The sequence below is a fragment of the Rhododendron vialii genome, chromosome 4a, assembly GCF_030253575.1.
Source record: "Rhododendron vialii isolate Sample 1 chromosome 4a, ASM3025357v1".
Lineage (NCBI taxonomy): Eukaryota > Viridiplantae > Streptophyta > Magnoliopsida > Ericales > Ericaceae > Rhododendron > Rhododendron vialii.
This window is the reverse complement of record NC_080560.1, coordinates 12330542-12351522: the sequence shown is the minus strand read 5'-3', so window position 1 is coordinate 12351522 and position 20981 is coordinate 12330542. Positions and strand designations below refer to the sequence as shown.

Here is a 20981-nt window from a genome sequence, read left to right as displayed (position 1 = left end):
AATTATTCATAAGGTAGTATACCTACCGACCGGTAAACTTGCTCTAAAATCGAAATCTGGGAGGGAAAGAAAAACCCAAATTTGGAATGGGGAAAAAACAGAAAAGGCAATGGGGAAAATAGTATTTTAAGAGAGTAGATAAAATAGATTGTTCAAGTAATAAAAGAGACATGATTAGCTGAACCAATGTATGGTGATTTGGGATTAGCCTATTGGGTGCTCTGTTAATTTTTTGCCAACTTGAGTTTTGTTTTGTAATCTTCTTTCCTTATCAATAAATTTTTTTGCTTTGTTGTTAAAAAAAAAAAAAAAAGCTAGACAAAAAATTGTGCAATATTCATGAGCATTTTTTTGCAAAGAACTAGTGTACATACTCCAACCAAAAGAAAATTTGTCATATTCCCTTTCTTTTCTTTCCTTCCCATAGACAAGTCTAAAATCCAAACACAGTACTATCCCCCAGTAATCCAAACACGATAATCATTGATTTCAATCATTATGCACAATAAATATGACATAACTTATTGAATAGTACACTTTTCACACTCTGAGTGACAACATCTTCCTTCCTCTCCCAACACCTATTCCACTTTCCAATACAACAAAACAAATGTTTTTGGACACAAGGTTAATGTCTCAATAGCAAAGATTCCCTTATACCTAAACACAATGATACACCAAGGGTTTATAAAGAATGATTTGGACAAAGAAAGAGAAAAAAGACAGTACCTTATCTTACTATCTGAAGGACCTAGTTGAGATGCACATAAGCTAACCTAGACACCCAGTTATAAAAAACAAAAAACTATTGGAAGGTCCCATAATGATCTTCATTTTGCAGGGTATATAGCATGTGATTCTCAAATTCTCAAAACTTGCGTTTTGTTTCAGCTTTTTAGGGTTCAAATAGAATGACATAACTAGTGGCTTGAATTCTCAGTGTTTCCTTTTGAAGGTGAGCATGCCAACAAAAGCTATAGCACGAGTGACAACGCCTGCCAGGATGAGGAAGGATATACAGCGGCCCCAACCAGCAAGGCTATAGCCCATTTTCATGAGCAAACCACAACGAGTTATAATCCATACTCCGGAGTACCTGAAATGAAAGATGATTAGTATGATATACTGAATACATACAAAACTTAAAAACCAGAACACCAACACAGGTTAATTCTGCCAGATATACCAATAGGTCAATAATGCTAGACCTAGTCCTAGTCATTAAACATAATGACGGGCAGTGATTTTCGCACTCCCCAAATTACTAACGGCACTCCAAAAGGGGAGAGCTTTTTGCACCCCCTTTTGGAGAGCGGTTAGAGATTTGGAGAGTGCGAAAATCAATTCCCTAAATGGATCTCCATGTTAAAGATGAGAACATGGGTGCTATGTAGCACGGGCACGACACGACATGGACACCCCAACACGCAAATTTTCAGAAAATGATATATATCAAAAAATAATAATAATAATAACATTCAAATAAGATAAAAGTTTAATAACATCATAACTAGATGGCCCTAAATCTAATCACAGAGAGAGAAAGAGAGAGAGAACACGTTCAAACACAAAGAGTGTCCCTAAAGTGTACACTTTGATCCATTTTAAACGTTCTTATAATAGCATTTTTACCCCTGAAGTGTCCCTAAAGTGCCCTAAAAGTGTCTGTAAAGTGTTGGAAGAGAGTCGGACCGCAAATATTGAAAAAAAAAAACAGGACACTCCGGGAGAAGTGTCGGATCAAAGTATTTGATCCATTTTAAATGTTCTTATAATTGCATTTTTACCCCCGAAGTGTCCCTAAAGTGCCCTGAAAGTGTCTGTAAAGTGTTGGAAGAGTGTCGGACCACAAATATTGGAAAAAAAACAGGACACTCCAAGAAAAGTGTCGGACACGTGTCAGGAGCGTGTCCGGCGCGTGTCCTTGTCCGACACCGGTACGTCGCCTCCAGCAGAGTGTTGATGCTACTCTTGTCTCTTAGCATCCAACGCCTCAAAGGAGTTGCCTATCTACTTATTTGCAAGCAAAAACTTTGCAATTAATTTATGTCCTCTACACCAAATCACACCCTTGTTTCTCATTATTGAACAGTGCCCAACATTTTCTAGAACGGAGCAATTCTCACCATAACCCTTGCAGTGACATTTGTGTACACAAATAATGTGCAGTATATGCATTAATGCACCCAAGATGAGTTCTACCCAAGGCCATGCAATAGAGTGCACTTTGTTTGCACCTGCAGTTGTGCTTGATGTTCTAACATCATGTCTATGAAACAAGCTCCACTGCTACAGTGTTATTGAGCGATTTCTGTTACCATTCTACAGTAGGGACTGGGAAACTAGTTCTCCAGTTGCAATGCAACGCCCAAAGCACAATTAACCAAGAATTTGTATTCCTCCCAAGCTGCCATGTCCAGTTCATAGTAGCAAAGAGTATACAATGCTACAGTTTTTGGATTTCTTATCTAGGTTTTCTTGCTTTAAAATTTTGTTTCAATATCCAGACTTTCCAGGTTTGGCCCACTAAGATAAAGAGTAATTGTGTTCTACCTTTCGGCATTTGCAACTACGAATGCTTCCAAAGCCCATTTTGGGTAGCACAAGTTTGCTAGGTTCTTTACAAACGTACCATCTCCCGTTTGAGTTGAGATCAGAGTCAAAACCACAGGAAGAAGCACAGCACACTGTACAAAGCGGAAGTATGTGATCAGCAGAAATCATAAACATATTGTATCCCACTTAGAAGTTAGAAAAGCTTTGAAATATATTGCTAACCAATTGGGATGGGCCAGGTTCAAGGAAGATGGACAGTGTGTAGCCGATCCCAGTAACACAATACACCAGACATAAAAGTACAACGTAATTATCTGAGAAAGAAGATCTAGGGTTGGTGAAGGAATAGAACATTGAGAGAAACACCGCAGGCTTAATCACTGTATTAAGATGGTCTATTGTGTCCTTGGAAAGAAAATGAGCCAAGCTGCTAATGCCAGAAGCACTCTCTCTCCAATATTGTAACTTGTCAAGAGAAAATGATCTTAAAGCCGAAATTGTACACAGAAGAGCTGAAATTAAAGCCATGATCAAAACATAAATAAATAAGACGCAATAAGGAAGTAAGCTTGTGCAATCAGACAGAGACAATACATAATACTAGTTACATTAACATTAAGACTACCACTGTTCCCAACACGGAAATCATTATTATTGTAGCAATTTACACTTGTGCTAGAAAGATATGTTATTCATTTCACAATCCAAACAAATAGTATGGGTTAAGGTTGTTAATCTCGTTCTAGTGCCGGCAGGTACATCCTGTTTTAGAATAAAAACTGTACAACCATCTTTGGTTTCATTCCGGCCAAGTTTCCAGCTTTTACTGGTTGTACCGGACATATTTTCGGAGAATTTCAGTCTTTCCCGTGTTTACCAGCAGTATGTACCGGTCATTGAAGGAAATGAAAGAAATCTAACAAAAATAGAGGGGAAGAGAAGATAGAGATTCAATCATTCATGATTGGCGACAATCAAACCAACAAGGAAGGTGAAGAATTGAGAACCCAAATGATGAAAATGCCCACCTATTATATTTTCCTGTTTATGTCGTTCAGGAATTTGAGCAAAAAGGCGTGTAGTGAAGTTATTGCACAGTGAAACCCCTTTAGGCCCCCTTTAGTTGCAAGGAAAAGAAAGTACGGGAATATCTGACTTTTCTGGATTTTTGGGGGAGTTAGCAAGAAAGTTGTGGGATCCACATCTATAACTTTTCCATTAGTACTAGTTTTCCCACAAAACTCATCCTGCAAAAAACACAAGATTTTGCAAGAATCTTGTTTCTATACTAGTTTCCTAAACAATTAAGCTATTACCTTTTTTAACTTTCCAACAACTTTCTTTATCACTTGAACACATTTAGGAAAATGACATTTCTTTTCCTTTACTTCGCTTCACTAAAATTTTCTCAAGAACATTTTTCTTGTACCAATTTCTTGACAAGTGAACTGAGCCTTGGAGAATAGATTGTGCGTAATGCAACACACCAAACCCCAGAATACTCCTGTTTACTTCAATCCCATTTAACCCTTCTCCTGTTATTTTTTTACCGTATTTGGTTAAGATTTGAACATTTAATTTGTCGATTCGGTAGTCTATGATTTTTTGGTTCATAAGATAGTGTTGGGTGATGACAAGCAAAGTAAATTTTATAAGTAAAATATGATTTTTGATGAATAAATATTAATAACGATTAATCCGAAACGGTACCCGGTAACATATCGGTACCGATACGTACCATACCAGTTTACTAAAACGGTACTTTGGCCGGTACGGTATTCAAAACCTTGGTATAAATACAGAGGCGGCAAGATTCAAGTAAGGTTTTTCCATACTTGTGAATCTTTTTATCCGCCAGAGCATTAAAAACCAGCCTTGTGCATTTTTATAACAGGGAGGCCAGATTTTGCTACTTACAGACGGCAATAATGGTATAGGTATAAACGGGTGCTCCAAATGTCGCATCTGTTGCTTTAATCAGGGATCCTAAACAGGCCCCGGCAAGTAACAATATCAGAAAATCCACCGCAAGGATTCTAGCTTCTCGTAAACGCTGCTTGACAACCCTGCAATTTTTTTTGGCACACAGAAAGTCAAAAAACAGAAACCAATTAAACATAAAGACTCAAATATCAAACAAAACACATCTCCATTCCTACCGATATCTCAATTCGATATAATCAAAACAAAATGTACCGTACATAATGGTACACTCACACCTACTTTTTGCTATTACAGAAAAAGGGAATTTGACTGGTCATAGTTTTTACAAATGCCAAACACCAGCCATCCAAAACTCTTTATTAACCCCGTCATAATCAACCAAACCGAGCCTTAAATCCCATTCAATTGGGGTAGGGGAAAATCCCTGTCATATTTTCTTATATACTGGCTCTATATAATGACTAAGGCTACATTCTTGCATGTATACTCTTCGGGAAGAGTCACACAAAAGAATCAGCTATATTATTTCTCAGGGAATCAGTAAACAATCTCCCATATTTCCTCAACAAAGGAAATACTTGTATACATGATATCATTGATCGAATAAACCAAAACCAAACCAAACCAAACTGAGCCTTAAGTATCACTTGGGGTCGGTTACATGAATCTGTAGTCTCAATTGAGTTCTATAAAGGACACAGTTACATGAATCTGTTGTCTCAATTGAGTTCTATAAAGGACATCGTGGTCCAAGATATCCAAGAAACCTAGGTCTGTTCAAACTACGGCCTTCAAAGTCAAATTTGGTTATCCCTACCCTTGTTAGTACCATCTGCCTAACCCTATTACTCCTTGTAACTACTGTAGCAACCGATCTACGATAGACATGTCCAAACCACCTTAATCTATTCTCTCTCATCATATCTTCTATCGGTGCTACCGCTAGGTCCCCTACTATCACAGGAAGGTTTTCGTTTCTAATTCTATCTTGCAAAGTCTTACCGCACATCCATCTCAACATTCTCATTTCCACTCGTCGAAGAAACCTAAAAAAAGTTTTAAATGGATGCATAATAAAAATGATTCTTGAATACTTACCTCCCAATAAAGTACTTGTACTGCAGAAGAACACCAGGGGTTCTCCGATTGGACAAGTCCCTAGACCTCAAGAAATTGTGGCGTATGATATCCCGCTGAAGCTCCACATTACGTCTCATATCCTGCCATACTTCTCTAGCAAAAGATTGTTCCTCAAGTGTAGCATCACTATCTACTTGGTTATGTAGAGTTACTCGTGAAGAGAGGATGGCAATTCCAGCTGAATTTTGCTGCATATCTGGGGGCACCACATAACCATTATGAAGCATCCATTGTACGGGAAGCTCTCTGGAACTTATGCTTGAACTTGTAGACGGCTTAACTATATCCTCCAATACATCGATAAAATGGTCGGGAGGATTCACACGCTCCGGTACATTGATTCCAAGGCCTGCAAAATACTCTTCAACTCTCTTCACGGGTCCATGATACACGGTAAGGCCACCTTTGGCTAGAAGTATTAAATCATCAAACATATTGAACAAGGTGTAGCTGAAACAAGTACCCAGTAAGATAAAGAATTAATTCCATGACCAGCTAGAGTAACGTAATACCAAAATATTTTTGACGAAATTGAAATTGAATTCGAACTCTGTTAATTTATGTTGTTGGACTTTTAAACCTTCTTGTTGTGCAAGGTTTACCATCTCAGCATTTTTACATAATCTAGGTGATCTTCTGTGGTGTCTATGCTATACATACAAGAGACAGTTTTGTATCATATGAAATGAAAATTATGTGGTCCTTCTTTGTCATGCTCAATGACAGTGGGACCTTCCCTAGCTAGTCCACAGTGAATTGCTTGTTTGACTAATGTTCATGGCGTGCTGCCATGTGTTCTGTAAATGTGTAATTCGATCTTGCCCCATAGTTAAAAAAGGTCTTGAACTTTGAACACTTCCCATGCATGCCATTGGCAATTCAATGCCCGCATACTTATAGCATAATTATATTCTCATAAGTTGCCCTTGGCAGAGCTCACTAGAGAAAAAGTCTCGGTTCTGTTAGGTTTGGTTTATATTCTCATAAGTAGTAATTGTAGAACTCCTTATTTCCTTCATGTTTGGTAGTGGAAATATTAACATGGGTTTAGAACTTGATCGTAACTAAAGTGGTTTTTCTCCTATGCTTTTCAAAAAAATTTATGGTTTGAGCTTATGGGAATTAACCAAACCTACCTTACTTGCCTGCTAACATCCTATCGAGTGCCCAAAATTAAAAGATCACGCAATCCGGATTGTTGTATGATATCAGTCCTGTTGCTATGAATGAAACGATTTAAAAATGCTTTCTTACTGAAGTTTATGTGCATTCAAAGACACAAATGACTAGGATGGTGAGCTTAACAACAATAACAGCAGTACCTATGTAATCCCTAGATGAGGGTATTGCCACGGGAGGACTGCAGTACACCTAACCTTAGTCAATACATGCACAAAGTGGTTGCTCCCAGCCTCCCAGAAATTTTTACTATTAAAATAGCGGCCCCGTAGAGGCTAGATGGTGAGCTTAATGCATGAAATAATTTCTTGAATCTCTCAGTAGAACATGCTGATATGCTCTCAACAAAGTTATCCTCACAGACGAAGAGCTTTCAAATTGAAATGTCGAAACCGTCCCAGTCATATGTCTCGTCACACAACTAGAAGTATAGAGAAAGAGAATGAACAGTGTCCCATATATATAGTTACTGTAAGATATCATTACCTAGGTTGGTGGACAACCATGCAGATATTGACCCCTACAAGAGCTTCACGTCGAAGCGCTCTTAGAAGTAGCAGGGAAGACGAACTATCCAAACCCGAGGTGGGTTCATCTAAGATTAGAAGTGATGGTTCCATTACCAATTCCAGGCCAACATTTACTCGCTTCCTTTGGCCTCCTGATATTCCTCGCTTCTCTACTGTTCCAACCAAGGAATCCCGCACTGCTTGCAACCCCAACTCCTCGATGACTCTTTCAACAATGAGAACCTTATCCGCCTTCGGCAAGTTTGCAGATAATCTTCCATAATAAATGGGTAAAAGAAGAGCAATCAGAAGTAATTGTGCTACGGATATGTATGACAAGATGTCAAGATATTATGGTCCTAGAGCATGGCATAGAAAAGGAAGACAAGCAAGGATAATAGCAGAAATTCAGTGCAAGAACAACGTAGTTGAAAATTACTAAAGCAAATAAATCTAAGTTGCAGACGAACTATGGGTTTGGTGGAACATATGGAATGATAAGTAAGATTAGGAACATCTACCAAGAACATTTAGAAACTTATATCAATCATCATCCAACCGGTTCTAAGGAAGGTTTGATGAGATACCATAATTATTTACATGCACATGCAGAGATTGAAGAAGTACGAATATAGTTGTGAAAGTGGTTAGAAAATGGATAAATTGAGAAGCTGAGTGATTAAATAACACCAGTGCATGAATTTTAAAAATAATTTTTTTTTTTTTTTTTTTGCTCGGCAATTTTAAAAATAATCTTTCAAAATCACCTTTTAAGGACACACTTATGAGGGGCCAGATAGAAGCATATCCAAAGGACTATGTTTCTTAGACTCTTCAAACTAATCCAGTACTCCGGAGGACTTAACACCTAGAAAAGGTGCGGGATATGTCATGTCTGTCCAACACTTCAAATTCGCCAATTATTATGTGTGTTAAATAACTTCTATAAAAAGTGGTTTAAATTAAGTATCTTTTTTGACTGAATTTTAGGGAAAACACCCTTTCTGTCCAACTGGATAGACTAGAATATAAAGCAATTACTCCTTTTTTTGCTGAGTCCCAATCCATCTGTATCTTAAAAAGTGGTTGGTTGATGGGTATAATGCTTAAAGTTGAGTCCATGTATCAATTGTCATAGTGGTAGAATTAGCCTAGCTACAATGAGGATTGCAATCTCGATCTATAACATTTCGTTGAAATGACAAAATGCACCTAGCACTGAACCAGTTAAAGTAAATTGCTGTTAGAATCTGCCATATAACTCATTTCGACATACCTGCACCTAGCACTGAACCAGAGATTCTCTTCCACAGTCAAATTTCCATGCACAATATCATCCTGTGGCACAAAACCAATAATTTTTCTGTACGAGCGGATTGATTCATTCTTTCCATTTATCAGAATTGAACCAGTCATCTTGCATCCAACTGTTTTTCCCACCAAAGCAGAAAGGAATGTAGTTTTCCCAGCCCCAGAAGGACCCATGACAGCAGCAATGCGGCCAGGCACGATTTTCCCTGTAACACACCTTAAAAGATGTTTGTTGTTCCCTTTCAGAGCAAGAGTAAGGTCTCTAAAGGAAACCTCAATTATGGGCCTTTTCCTAATCTCAGGATTGGTAGCCATTGAAATAACTCCTGAGAAGGTAAGGTTTTGTTGCTGCATAGCTTTTTCTATCTCTAGTTGACCATATGCATATTTGAAAATCTGACTATCAGAATGTAATTGTTTTTTCTTTGGCAATGGCCTTTGTACATTTTTATCTTCTACCTGAATAGTGGTATCATTGCAAATATCAGGACCATCTTCAGTTGCATGTATCCCCGTCATTAGGTCACTGGGTTCTTTCTTCTTTCCTCCTATTGCAGCAGATGACTGCTCTGAGGAACTCAAAATAAATGCATGCGTAGTCGGGCATAGATCATCAGCTATCTCAATGTCAGTTTGACTGAAAATCCTGAGTTCCTCAATAGATGTCAGTGTTTTTCTACGAGAAAATGTACGAGATAACTGACTATGGAAGCCTCTAACATGCTTCATGGCAGCATTTTTCGCAGATTTCCACCTCTCATGTGCCTGTGTTTTCTGCCTCACACTTCTCGCTGCTACTTCCCTGGATTTGGCATGTCTTCTTTCCCGAGTGCTGAGAACTTGGTCAGAACAATTATAAATAATAAGCAGGATAGTAGCTAAAGCTGCCTGCATTACAAGTGAGGGGTCAGAGGATAGATGGAAAGAGAGAGAAACAGAGTCGAAATGAATGTACTAAAGGTAAACAGATTAATCATACCTACAGTATCAAGAGAATGCAAAACTAAAACCCTGATGTATTCCTCGTTATTTATGAAAGTTATATCATTGTACAGGTAGTGAGACTATTAACACTAACTGCTAATTGTTTGCATGTAATCTCATAACAAAGACACGATCATAAAGGTGATGACACCAGTAACTACCGCACATTTAGACATCATACCATAGGAAAGTCGAACTCTATACTTCCTTTTGTCTCTACAGTTAATCTTATTTTCGTAAGGTGTACAGTTTTACAGTGTACCTAGCCTTTAAACCCGCCAAAAGGCAAGTACATCAAGTTAGTGTTTATTAGTGCTACTTACTATCAACATAATTCCATACACATGAATATTCTGATACACAGTGTCTGCATGACACGACGTCAACTTGAAGCACCCTGCAAATTTTGACATTAATGACTATCAGACAGTTTGTAGAACCAACACTACAGGGGCTTAAAAGTACAAAAGCCATGCAGTGGACAAAAGGATTGGTTGAGTGTGCAATATATGATGCAGTAAATCACAACTCAGCAAGAAGCTTACGTTTCTCATATATAGAACCCATCCGGCAGTAATGCCTGAAATTGCAAAAGGAAATAGACAGCGTTAGAAAATTAAAAGCTCAACATGCAGTAATTCCATATACACTGCTTACAAATCCCTAAAATATTAACGTTGTTCTATCAAAAGCAGGATACAACAATTGATAAAGTTAGACACAGGCAAGTACTGCAAGACTGGGGACAAAAATCATTACCCGCTACTGCATGAAACTTGTTGGATACTTGTAGGACAATACGATCCTGCTGAACAGAATACTTCACTACTACGAGCAACATCTGTCCAGATGTTAGCGGCACCACAAGTGTGATTCGGCTGTCCAGGAGGTAGCTGGTAAAGGTATCTGCAGAAGCACATCGGCCATAATTGTAATATGTTGCGCCATAGACCCATGCATAGCAGGAAATGCGGTTAACAACTGAACAACAACAATATCAACTTACGGATCACACATGCCAGTGGCTTTGTTGAGCGTTGCAAGCGGGCAATAGGAACCCAATGGGCATGCTTCACAAAGAAAAATTCAGGTGGCATTCCAGAAAATAATCAGACAAATTACAGCTCAATAGCTTAAAATTGACAACTCAATGTTCCACGCAAATAAAGTCTCTTCCAGTGCTTAAAAGCAAGTAAGGATCTTCAAATACTCACGTATCATGCATGTAAGACCCTTAGGGCAGAAAAACCCTTCACAACACGCCTGACAATCAAGAGTTCTAGACGGTATGTCCTCGGATTCGTTGAGGCTAACCTGCACAGTTGAGTTAACACTACATGCCCAACCTGGCTCGCAACCAGGAACCCAAGAGGTTAGATTGCAGTTTTTGTTAGGCAAAACTCCTGATCCCCCTCCAACAAAATTGTTAAAGTAGAACTTTGCTTCTGCTGCAGTACACAAGCGTCGTGACATATCTCCTGTTGAACAAATTCCAACTATGAAGACGTTGTGAACAAGGTATAATGGAAGTGGCAAGACAAATCGAACAGATAGACTTAGAAATCTGATCTTTCCTTCCTTCTTTCTTTTCTTTTTTTTTTTATCACTTTCAATTCTGTTCTGCTCATTTGGCTGAAGAATATAGTGGATGGCCTTATAACTATGTGCTGAAGACGTATCATGTATGGATACACCACCACCCTCAGAAAACATGTAGAAATAGAAACACAGTGAATAGCATATCCGAGAATCCTAAGCAAATCTTTTGAACTTAATGCTCAGTTTGACTACTACGTTTTGTTTGAGAACAAACTTGTGTCCAAAGAGGAAACTAAAACCCGAAATTAATAGCAAACTATATTCTGCCTAAACCCTTAAGAAAATGAAAAGCTCAATTTGCGAAGTTATCTTTTGGTGCATTGCAAGTACAGGTTAATTTCCCATTTCTCATAAACCAAAAAGAGTGAAGACCCAATGCACTTCGTACCATTAGTTTTCTGAATGCAAGAACTCAGAAAAGTCAAATTAGAAGAGTAATTGAAAGCTCGGTCCCATTCAACCTCCCTGGAAAGACAACAGAGCTTCGAAAAGTCAGAACTCAAAAAATATAAGCATTACACAAAAAGTCCAAACCCAATAGAATTAGTTCAACTAGCATAGAAGTTGCAATTGTCCTACTACATGGGTGAATATACACAAAACAAAAGATTCATTAAGAATGTGTACAATCTCATACCAATTCACCACCACAAGATGTGGTGAAATTATCACAAACTTAGATAAATAGATACTTTTAGTAATCACTTCAAAGGGGGGGGAAAAAGATACTTTCTGGGAAGACATAAAATAATCTAATTTCTATAAATCTTTGAAAAATAATCTCGGGATGTATGTAACTTGAATAGATCCATAATTAATTCTCCCTACTTCCCCAATAGTCAGCTCTTTTCTCTAATTCTAAAAATAGTCCATTAATGCCACTATATTATTGGACTACATGCTAACGGCCATAGTGAAGTTGTTTCTGCTAAATGGTATTTTAGTTGATCGAATGTGAAGAGAATGCCTAGAAATCCGAAAAAAACAGGTGCTTTAGTCCGTCTATTTAGTTTAGCGCCCCTTAGAACTTTTAACTAGTGTAAAAAAACGCGAATAATTATCTACGAGAATAGGAATTGATCCGAGAACAATTGGGAACTTAAAAGAAGTGCAAGTCCAAATTTTCAACACCGATGGCGATGATGAAAAGAAAAAAAAAATTCTACACCTGTATCATTTAATTTGTGGGGAAACCAAACAAAGAAAAGGATTGAAGTCTTAAAATTCGTAACTTGACGCCGCGATGCAAAACGTACGCAACATTGTGGTATTAAAGAACTTACGGATCCTTGATGCAGAAGCTAGCGTTCTTAGTGAAGGGAGCGCTGAGAATGGTGGAGGTGAGGTTGGAGAGTCGACCGTAGACGGCCTGAGTGAGGAGAGGGAGTAAGGTAGGGTTGTAGTCGTCGTCGACTTGGCACTGCGCCAACTGTAGAGAAAAACTCAAGAGAACAGCAGCAATGGCCAATGCATAGTTGTAGTGCAAGTGGCAGTGGTTATGGGGCATTGTCTGTTGGCTTTTCCCTAAAAGCTATTGTTGATTTTAGTGGAAGAACCAAGAGAAAATGGGAGGAAATGGACTGCTCAAATGCAGTCACTGTTCTCGGCAAAACAGGGGAGGAAAGAGGGCTCCTCTGGAAAGCAGAGGAAAGAAACGAAAAATAGGGCAGCATACTTGTGCCTTTCTCATTCAACTAGGTTCATTACATAACATAGACTTGGGGCCTTGGGCTTTACCTAGCAATTGGACCCATAACAAAACAAAGAAAACTAGCCCATCACAAATATAAAATATAGTCCAAACACAAACATAACACTTGGTCCAATTACAAAAAGATAATAAAGCATTAATTTTAACATTGTCTTGATGTTCAGAGCAACAGGGGAAAGTGGAATTGTCTATCAAATTCGTCAATCAATTGGTCGGTGATGTTGCTATTGGTTTGTTCAACGCTGATGATGAAGATGGATGGGCTATTGGGCTTGTATTTATGTTAAGGAGAGACCACCTTTTCGACCTCAGCTGACGAACAAGTTTGAATCCAAGTTTGAAAGAGTCTGAAAGGGAATGTTCAGATAAAGAACAAAAAAAATGGGGAAAGGGGGAGGAGGAGGAGGAGAGGGCGGGGTCAGCACTCTCTTAGAGCATCTGATATTTTTTGTGCTAAAAGGTGATTATGTTTTAAAATACTTGAATAAAAGTATCAAAATTTTACTTTTTCGATTTCATTCGTCGAGACGAATCAATACCCTAAAAAAGTTTTGTGCAAACAAATGCGAAAAAAATTTAAATAAGGACAAAATTTTCCGATTTAAGTTAAATTTAAGTTGAGTATAAAAGAAAGGTAGAGGGCGTTTGGTAACATTTTTGTTTTCAATTTCTAGTTTTTGTTTTTACTTTTTTAAAAATTAATGAATAAAACTTATTTGGTAACAAGTTTCTACTTTTTTGTTTTTCATAAACCTTTTTAAAGTTTTTGTAAACTATGGAAACTATAGAAATGTATCTTCCCTAGTTTTTTTTTTAGAAACACAAATATTACCAAATATGTTTTTGTTTTTGTTTTTAATAAAACATAAACTTATTTCTACTTGCATTTATGTTAAGAGGAAATGACCTTTTCGACCTCAACTGAGGAACAAGTTTGAAATAGTCTGAAAGGGAATGTTCAGATAAGAACAAAAAAAATCGTGAAATAGAGAGGAGGATGAGAGAGACGGGGTTAGCTCTCTCTTAGAACATCTTCAATGACATAATCAAAAGCAATTGCCTTGTTCTGTTAGCAACTTAAAAACTTTTTAGTAGTTTGATTTTCGGGTAACAAGTGAAGTGAGAAATTAAGATAATAATTGAACAAAATGAGCTTATTTCTATTAGACCCGAGATGGGCCCAAACGCGCATTGCTGTTGGACCAGTAGCAGCACTCGAATTGAAGATAAGATGTAATGAATGAAGAGATAAATTACGAAATCTCCAAACCGCGTGCTCCAATCTAAGTCTTAAAACCAAATTTAAATTACTCCTGACTGTGCTTTGTACGTGTGGAAGTTGAACTTTTCCATGGTTTGTTTGCTACATGGTCAAGTCAATCTATTTCCCTTTCTATACAAACCGAATTTTTCTGTAATGCCCCACAATGGTACTGCGGCATGGATGTCCTCATAAATATAAATTTTTAGATTGAAAATAGATAAATCTCAACCATTAGATTCAAATCACTCACAAAAACAATGTTGTTTTACGATTTTTCTGCAGGCCACATTTATTATAATGTATGACCACAATATATACTCATATTAGGGCTGCTCAGCGGATCAATCGAACCGCCAAATCGACCAATCCGTCCAAACCGATCCATTCGTGAACCAAACTGAGGTATGTGATGGATGGATGTGGATGGAAAAAACAACATTCCGTCGCGAGCAGATCGGATGTGGATTGTATCCGCCCAATCCGCCCAAAGTAAAAAACAAAAAAATATGAGAAAGAATTAAACCCTTCACAATAAACTATTAGCCCCACCAAAATAATACAGGTAAATTCGATAGTACTCCGTATACCATGTTGCTTGTTATTGACATAGAAATTTCAAAGTTATGTCAATATATACGAAAAATTATTGGCTAGTATTGGGGCAATATGGAGTGGTATAATGTTTTATTATGTTACTATACTTTTTAAATTTTTGGTATTTATAAAAAATAAATTACAGGCTTAAATCCGCCCAAATCACATCCAAACTGATTCGACCGCACAATGCTCACGGATGAGTGGTGGATGAGGTAAGTATGAATGTGTGTGTTTTGCTCTCTGATTTTTGGGTTTCAAAGAGCTTTTTAAAGCAGATATAAACGTGCTTTATTTTAAAAAATGTTACTTGGGTAATGTAACATTTTTACGGATGCAAAATTTTGGAAGCTTTTTAGATTTTTTTGAAATACTTAGGCTATTTCAAATCCGCCTAAACTGACCAAGCCAAACTGCCTAAACCGCAAGCCAAACTGACCGAACCATGAAACACTCACAAACGGCTGCAGACGGAGAAAACAACAATTTGACAGATGCAAATCCGCCTAGAAACCGAACCTATCCGTCCAAAACCGAACCGTGAACAATCCTAACTCATACTTACCATTGGGTATAGAGTTGGTATATTATGGAAGAAATGCCTTAAAACATTTTGCAGGCAACTTTTGTTGTATATTAGTGTACAAGAATATTTCAAAACACTTTTTGGGCCATATATTCTTATTTTGGCTTTGGGTAAATATATATGTTCTTAAAATTAGGTCCATGTGTAATTGAATTTTGTTTTTACTCAAACCCACCAGAAATTGTTTTAGCCCAAAAAAATTTTTACTGTTACCAGCCGTTGGACATTTGCCCGTTGCTTTTCCCGTTGGGCATTTTTGCCCGTTAATACCATCAGTTTCTAGCTGTTAACAGTGACTACTTGAAGACTTGGTCAAACCCAAAAACTCTATATATACACGTGTCTTCCTCCTCCCCAACTGTTTTTACTACTCTCACATTCTCTCTCCGGGAAAAAAAAAAAAACAGATCACGCCCAACCAAAATCCTTTTCCTTCTCTTCAAAGCTCTTGTGTTGTTTGTTCTAAAAAGAGGAACCATCGTAGAGGAGTTGTTCAATACTCTTCCGACTAGTGCGAATTAGGAGGAGAAGGCTATATAGTTAAATCCTGGGAGGATGCGTGCCGTGAGCCCTACGCACCGAGTCATTGACTCCGAGAGGGTGCGAATCAACCTTTAAAGACAACGCCATCGGCGTGCTCTATAGCTCGGTGGGATTGTTCTTTGATTTACTTTATTGGATATTTTAATTTGCTAGAAATTATGCATTATACTACTAATTTTTTCAACAATCTTAAAGGTTGATCTAAATGGATGCACAAATTCTAGCCGCGACTGAGATACTTCCTGATGCTTCCAAAATTGAGCCTTTTGATGGAAATAATTTTAAGAGGTGGAAACAAAAGATTTTGGCCGTCTTAGATTTTTCTAAAATCTCTTATGTTCTTACCGATTTACCTCCGGATGAAGATACCGAAAATTATGCTCAAGTTTTGGAAGTTTGGCAAAGTGCAAATGTGATTATGCACCAAAAATACACTTACAGGAAAGTGGCGTTAACAAAAAAAAAGTGACAAAATCAGCAGCCTATTTTAACATACATAATTTAAGGTGACGCCTGTTTCCAGTTGGTTAGTAAATGACTCTTGTAAATTCCAAGACGATTAGAACAGAGAGAGATCTTTTTTTCTTTTTATTTTTCAAAAAATATTTTTCAAAAAATACCCCCTAAATTTTTCATACTTTCAACATTTCTCTCCCTATCTCTTTCCACTTATTACCTCTACTATTTTTCAAAAAAAATTTCAAATCCAAATCCAATTAACATAGCATAAATTATTTCCTTATGGTTTCCACCACCCGTTGTGGGCCTTACTGAGCATTCAGTGCATTAATTTGAACCGTTCATCTTGTAAGGCCCAAAAAGTTTTATGTCCATGTAAAAATCAATTTGATCAAACCTATATCAAAATTTATATTTTCTTTTATAAAATCGACGGTTATGGACAGTTTAACTTAAAATACAAGTGACAGAATCAAGCCGTGCATTTTATAAGCCAAAATTCAGTTTTAGACATAGCTATTGATGTTCTATTAAGCTGACTTTTTACTGGCCCTATAAGATAAACGGTTCGAATTATCAAAGATGCTACTCACACAACAATTCAAACACAACAACTTACACAACCACTCACATATATGTGGAGCCCACACATAGTAGTGTGTGTGGAGCCCACATGCATGTGAGAGGTTGTGTAAGTTGTTGTGTTTGGATTGTTGTGTGAGTATCATTTTTGTCGAATTATTACAAGACATGCTCGGTAGGACCCACAATGGGCCGGTGCAACTATCGGTAAGGAAATTCCGGAGTAGCAAAATAATCATATTATTCTACCGTATTATTGAGTCGGGCTCTAGCCAGGCCTATAAAGCCCACCATGCATGCCTCTCTGCTCCCACCTCCATCACCTTCTCCCTCACACACATTCACACACACACAGAGTGAGGAGATTATGGGTCCAACAACAATAGCTACAAAGGAAATTCCGGACTTACGTCCCGTGAATGCTGGAGATGGAGACAATAGCTATTTTCAAAATTCCTCTTATCAGGCATTCTCTCTCTCTCTCTCTCTCTCTCTCTCTCTCTCTCTCTCTCTCTCTCCCCTTCCTTTTCTTGGTTTATTCATTGTTTTGGTTTTGTTCTTTGTGCACATAGTCTACATTGTTCATGCTGTACTAATGCACAAGTGATCATACTTGGAACTTAATGCAGAGAGGAGTAGTAGAAGGTTCAAAAGGTGTAATTTTCGAAACAATTCCCGAGAAGCTTGACATGAACTTACCAAAAACATTTCGAATAGCTGACTTTGGATGTTCTACCGGACCTAACACATTCTTTGCCATGAAAAACATTATAGAAGCCGTAATGCTTAAGCACCAATCCACTCTAGAAACCAATCTCCAAAAAAACACCCCGGAATTCCACGTCTCCTTCAACGATCAGGTCGACAACGATTTCAACACCCTCTTCAAGACCTTGCCTCTGAACCGACCGTACTTTGCCGTCGGCGTGCCGGGTTCTTTCCATTGTCAGTTCCTTCCGGAAGCCTCTCTCCACATCGCACACTCGTCTTACGCTCTTCACTGGCTCTCCAAGGTTCCTCCACAAGTTATGGACAAAGGCTCACCAGCATGGAACAAGGGTAAGATTTATTATGCAGGGAACGAGAAAGAGGTCACCAAGGCTTACTTTGCTCAGTTTAAGGCAGACATGGATGCCTTTCTAAAAGCTAGGGCTCAAGAGCTTGTTGAGGGAGGGTTGGTGGTGGTTCAAATCCCTGGTGTTCCCAACTCTAAGGTCCTTCCATCTCAGATTGGTGGCGGCCTAAATTGCGAATTCTTGGGAGATAGTTTAGCTGACAAGGTGAAGATGGTAAGAACATGGGTAAAATTTGTGAAATCTCAATTTCGTCTCTCTAGTATTTATTGTGCCATTTAATTGTACGTGACCCTATAGTTTATGTTACATCTCATAATCACTTCGGTCCCTCTCGCTGATGGTGTTATTAATTAGAACCAAACTCATGGGCAAAATCAACATCTCGCTCCTAGAGGGACGGAATTGAAACAAAATGCAAACTAGTTTGTGTATAAAGTTTGCATTTTGTCTCAGCTTCAATTCATCCCTGTGGGAGGGAACTATTAATTTTGCCTGTGAGTTTCGTCAGTACTCCAATAATATCGTCAGCAAGAGGGTACGTAATTTAGTCGACTAAGGGTTGAAATTGACAAACTATAGGGACTATATTTGAAATTTACCCCGAGAATATTTAACGTGCAAAGGTCCTAAGCTCACCTCAGTACATAAAAAAATTAATACAATAGAACCAATTATTTGAATTACATTAATGTGACTGAGCTATAGTCCAATCTTATGCTCCAATCCGGGCAAATAAACAAGCCTAAGGGACACATGGTACACACACACAATTGAAGTCACTTTGTTAAATACTCCCTCTGTCCATGATCGTTAAGTTTATTTTGGGGTGTCCAACTTTTTAAGGAAACATCATAATTGCTTTGTACAATTCTTGTCTTCCCAAGTGTACCCTTCAATCAATTAATTCAATATGCAAATAGAAGGGTAAAAGCGTACAATTGTCACAATTTGCTCAAATATGTTTGTTGACTGACAAACAGGGATGGAGGGAGTAATATTTAGCTCAAATTTTTTTTTTTTGGTATGAATATTTAGCTCGGTGTTATTTGATTTATTTGATATACAGGGAGTCATAACTGAAGAAAAATTGGACTCGTTCAACTTAGCTCTGTATTTGCCAAGCATTGAGGAGGTGAAGATGGTCGTTGAAATGAACAAGTGTTTTACAATCGAGAAAATTTGTGCTTTGAGCCACCCCTCCAATTATCACTCGAGGCCCTTGGATATCGAAAGGACTTGTGCAGACATAAGGGCTATCAACGAGCTAGAACCTCATGCAGGATCATTTCGGGAGTGAAAATATGGACCAACTCTTTCATCTCTGGGGGCAAAATTTGCAATAGAATCGACAGCTCTACGACAAGGTAGTCCGACAAGATGTATACCATTTTGCCCTTTTAAAACGCAAAGGCAATATTTAGCTAAATCCACCATAAATCTATTTGTGGGTTTGGAAAACTTGGGGTCATATTAGTTCTGAATAATGGAGGCTACCTCTCTGTCTCCTCAAGGTCTAATTAGTCAGTGCTCCTGAAGTACGGCCAAGTAGAACTCTTGGACATTTTAATACCACACATTCTTGTGGAGTCAACGACTAAGTGTATGGATCTCATAAATGTGTGGTGCTGGGATGTTCTGAAGTGCTCCAGGATTTTTGAATAGTTACTCCTCCACAGCCTTTTATCTTAATTAATATTAGTATCATTATCATTATTGAATTTGCTATAGGGTCGAGCCTATGTTTCTGTCGTTCGTTGAAATAATAAAAGAAGCTATGTATTGTTGCTTTACTAAGGAAAAATAAAAATGTTGTCTTGTTCTCAGCTCCCCATTCTTTCGAAATTATTATTATTTTTTTTGATAGACAACAAAATTTTATTAAAACTCTCGACAAAAGGTACATCGAGGGGAGACCAATTACGGACCGCAGAGAGTGAGGTGTCATAATAGGCCTCCATAAGAAAGAAAAGGAAAAAGATTACATTCAACATTAATTGAATGAGCCTAGGAGCACGGAGGCCCACAATCAGCTCTTTAAGCCTTGTAGGAAGGCGAAGATCAGCAACAGAACTCTAGCTAAGGGGTAATATTGCTTTGGTATTTTTTAGATATTATTTATGTTTCGAAATTTAATGTTAGCTTTTTGTCCTAATTATTAGGATTGAACATTTGTCTTGACGAGAAGAATCAGAAACGTATAATTATATAGAATGAAGTAGAAAAAAGTTCATATAAAACGACACTAAGAACAAAAAAAGATAGTTTTCAAACTTTTCCATTTTACATGAACTATTTTAGGCTTTTGGTTATGAGTTTTTATTTTTTGATTCAATTCCTTACTTTTGCTTGTCGATTGATTGGAGTAGCAATGTAGAAATTTCAAATATATAAACATACAAGTCAAAAAAAAAAAAAAATTTCAAGGTTAACACTGTGCTTTTAGCTTGAATTACATAAAAAAAAATTCAAAATGTAACCCCCATTATAGTGCTTTATGGTTAGCAATATTCGATTTAAAAAAAATAACTTCTCCTTGCATTTTCTGAACCAAATTTTTTAATTAAGTCTTCGTATTTTAAATCCAAGTACTCATGATTTTCACTTAAGATTAGATCATAGCTAATATACTCAATCTCTCTTGTGAAATGGTAGTTCAAAGGTAAATTTCATAGACTTCAACTTAGAAAATTCATCTTTGCTCAAGTGAATATAAACCATGTAGTCAACAAAATTTTAATAAGATAAGCAACCCATGCCATTTGAAAACACCCATTTTTCCAATAAGAACTCATAAAACAAGGATGTCAATCAATGATTTTTTTTGATAAGTGCACAAAATTTTATTAGGCTCAAACCAAAAAACAAAGTACAAGGGATAGAATCCCCTAACAAGAAACAACAATATAGACAGTCATACTTAACAGCTCTAAACAAGAAAACAAAA

General features: G+C 37.5%; 2 protein-coding genes across 4 annotated transcripts; one reads left to right on the top strand and one right to left on the bottom strand.

Annotated features, from left to right (window-relative positions):
- Positions 1-453: 453 nt before the first annotated feature.
- LOC131321798 (ABC transporter G family member 24-like) lies at positions 454-12898 on the bottom strand. 3 transcript variants are annotated; one of them, XM_058352753.1, is made up of 14 exons: positions 12506-12898; positions 11611-11687; positions 10838-11101; positions 10630-10693; positions 10383-10529; positions 10169-10203; positions 9947-10020; positions 8605-9527; positions 7306-7602; positions 5599-6090; positions 4474-4622; positions 2779-3068; positions 2554-2687; positions 454-1096 (listed from the first exon to the last, which is right to left on the bottom strand). In XM_058352753.1, exons 1-14 carry the CDS (start codon positions 12727-12729, stop codon positions 937-939), a joined length of 3330 nt encoding a protein of 1109 aa, XP_058208736.1. In that variant the 5' UTR covers positions 12730-12898; the 3' UTR covers positions 454-936. The 3 variants fall into 3 exon arrangements, with proteins under 3 accessions (XP_058208736.1, XP_058208737.1, XP_058208738.1); XM_058352754.1 differs by lacking the exon at positions 2779-3068; XM_058352755.1 differs by lacking the exons at positions 9947-10020; positions 11611-11687; positions 12506-12898 and having other exon boundaries at positions 10630-10978.
- Positions 12899-17481: 4583 nt separating this feature from the next.
- On the top strand, positions 17482-19638 carry LOC131321803 (loganic acid O-methyltransferase-like). The gene is made up of 2 exons (XM_058352758.1): positions 17482-18250; positions 19104-19638. Exons 1-2 carry the CDS (start codon positions 17585-17587, stop codon positions 19332-19334), a joined length of 897 nt encoding a protein of 298 aa, XP_058208741.1. The 5' UTR covers positions 17482-17584; the 3' UTR covers positions 19335-19638.
- Positions 19639-20981: the final 1343 nt, after the last annotated feature.

Bases quoted from the DNA above. Each gene is read 5' to 3' on its own strand.
- LOC131321798 (XM_058352753.1), bottom strand. From the start codon at position 12,729: ATGCCCCATAACCACTGCCACTTGCACTACAACTATGCATTGGCCATT. The intron at 10,021-10,168 runs GTAAGCTTCTTG...CAAAATTTGCAG, and splicing joins GGGTTCTATATATGAGAAAC to GGTGCTTCAAGTTGACGTCG. The intron at 2,688-2,778 runs GTTAGCAATATA...CGCTTTGTACAG, and splicing joins AACCTGGCCCATCCCAATTG to TGTGCTGTGCTTCTTCCTGT.
- LOC131321803 (XM_058352758.1), top strand. From the start codon at position 17,585: ATGCAGAGAGGAGTAGTAGAAGGTTCAAAAGGTGTAATTTTCGAAACA. The intron at 18,251-19,103 runs GTAAGAACATGG...TTTGATATACAG, and splicing joins TAGCTGACAAGGTGAAGATG to GGAGTCATAACTGAAGAAAA.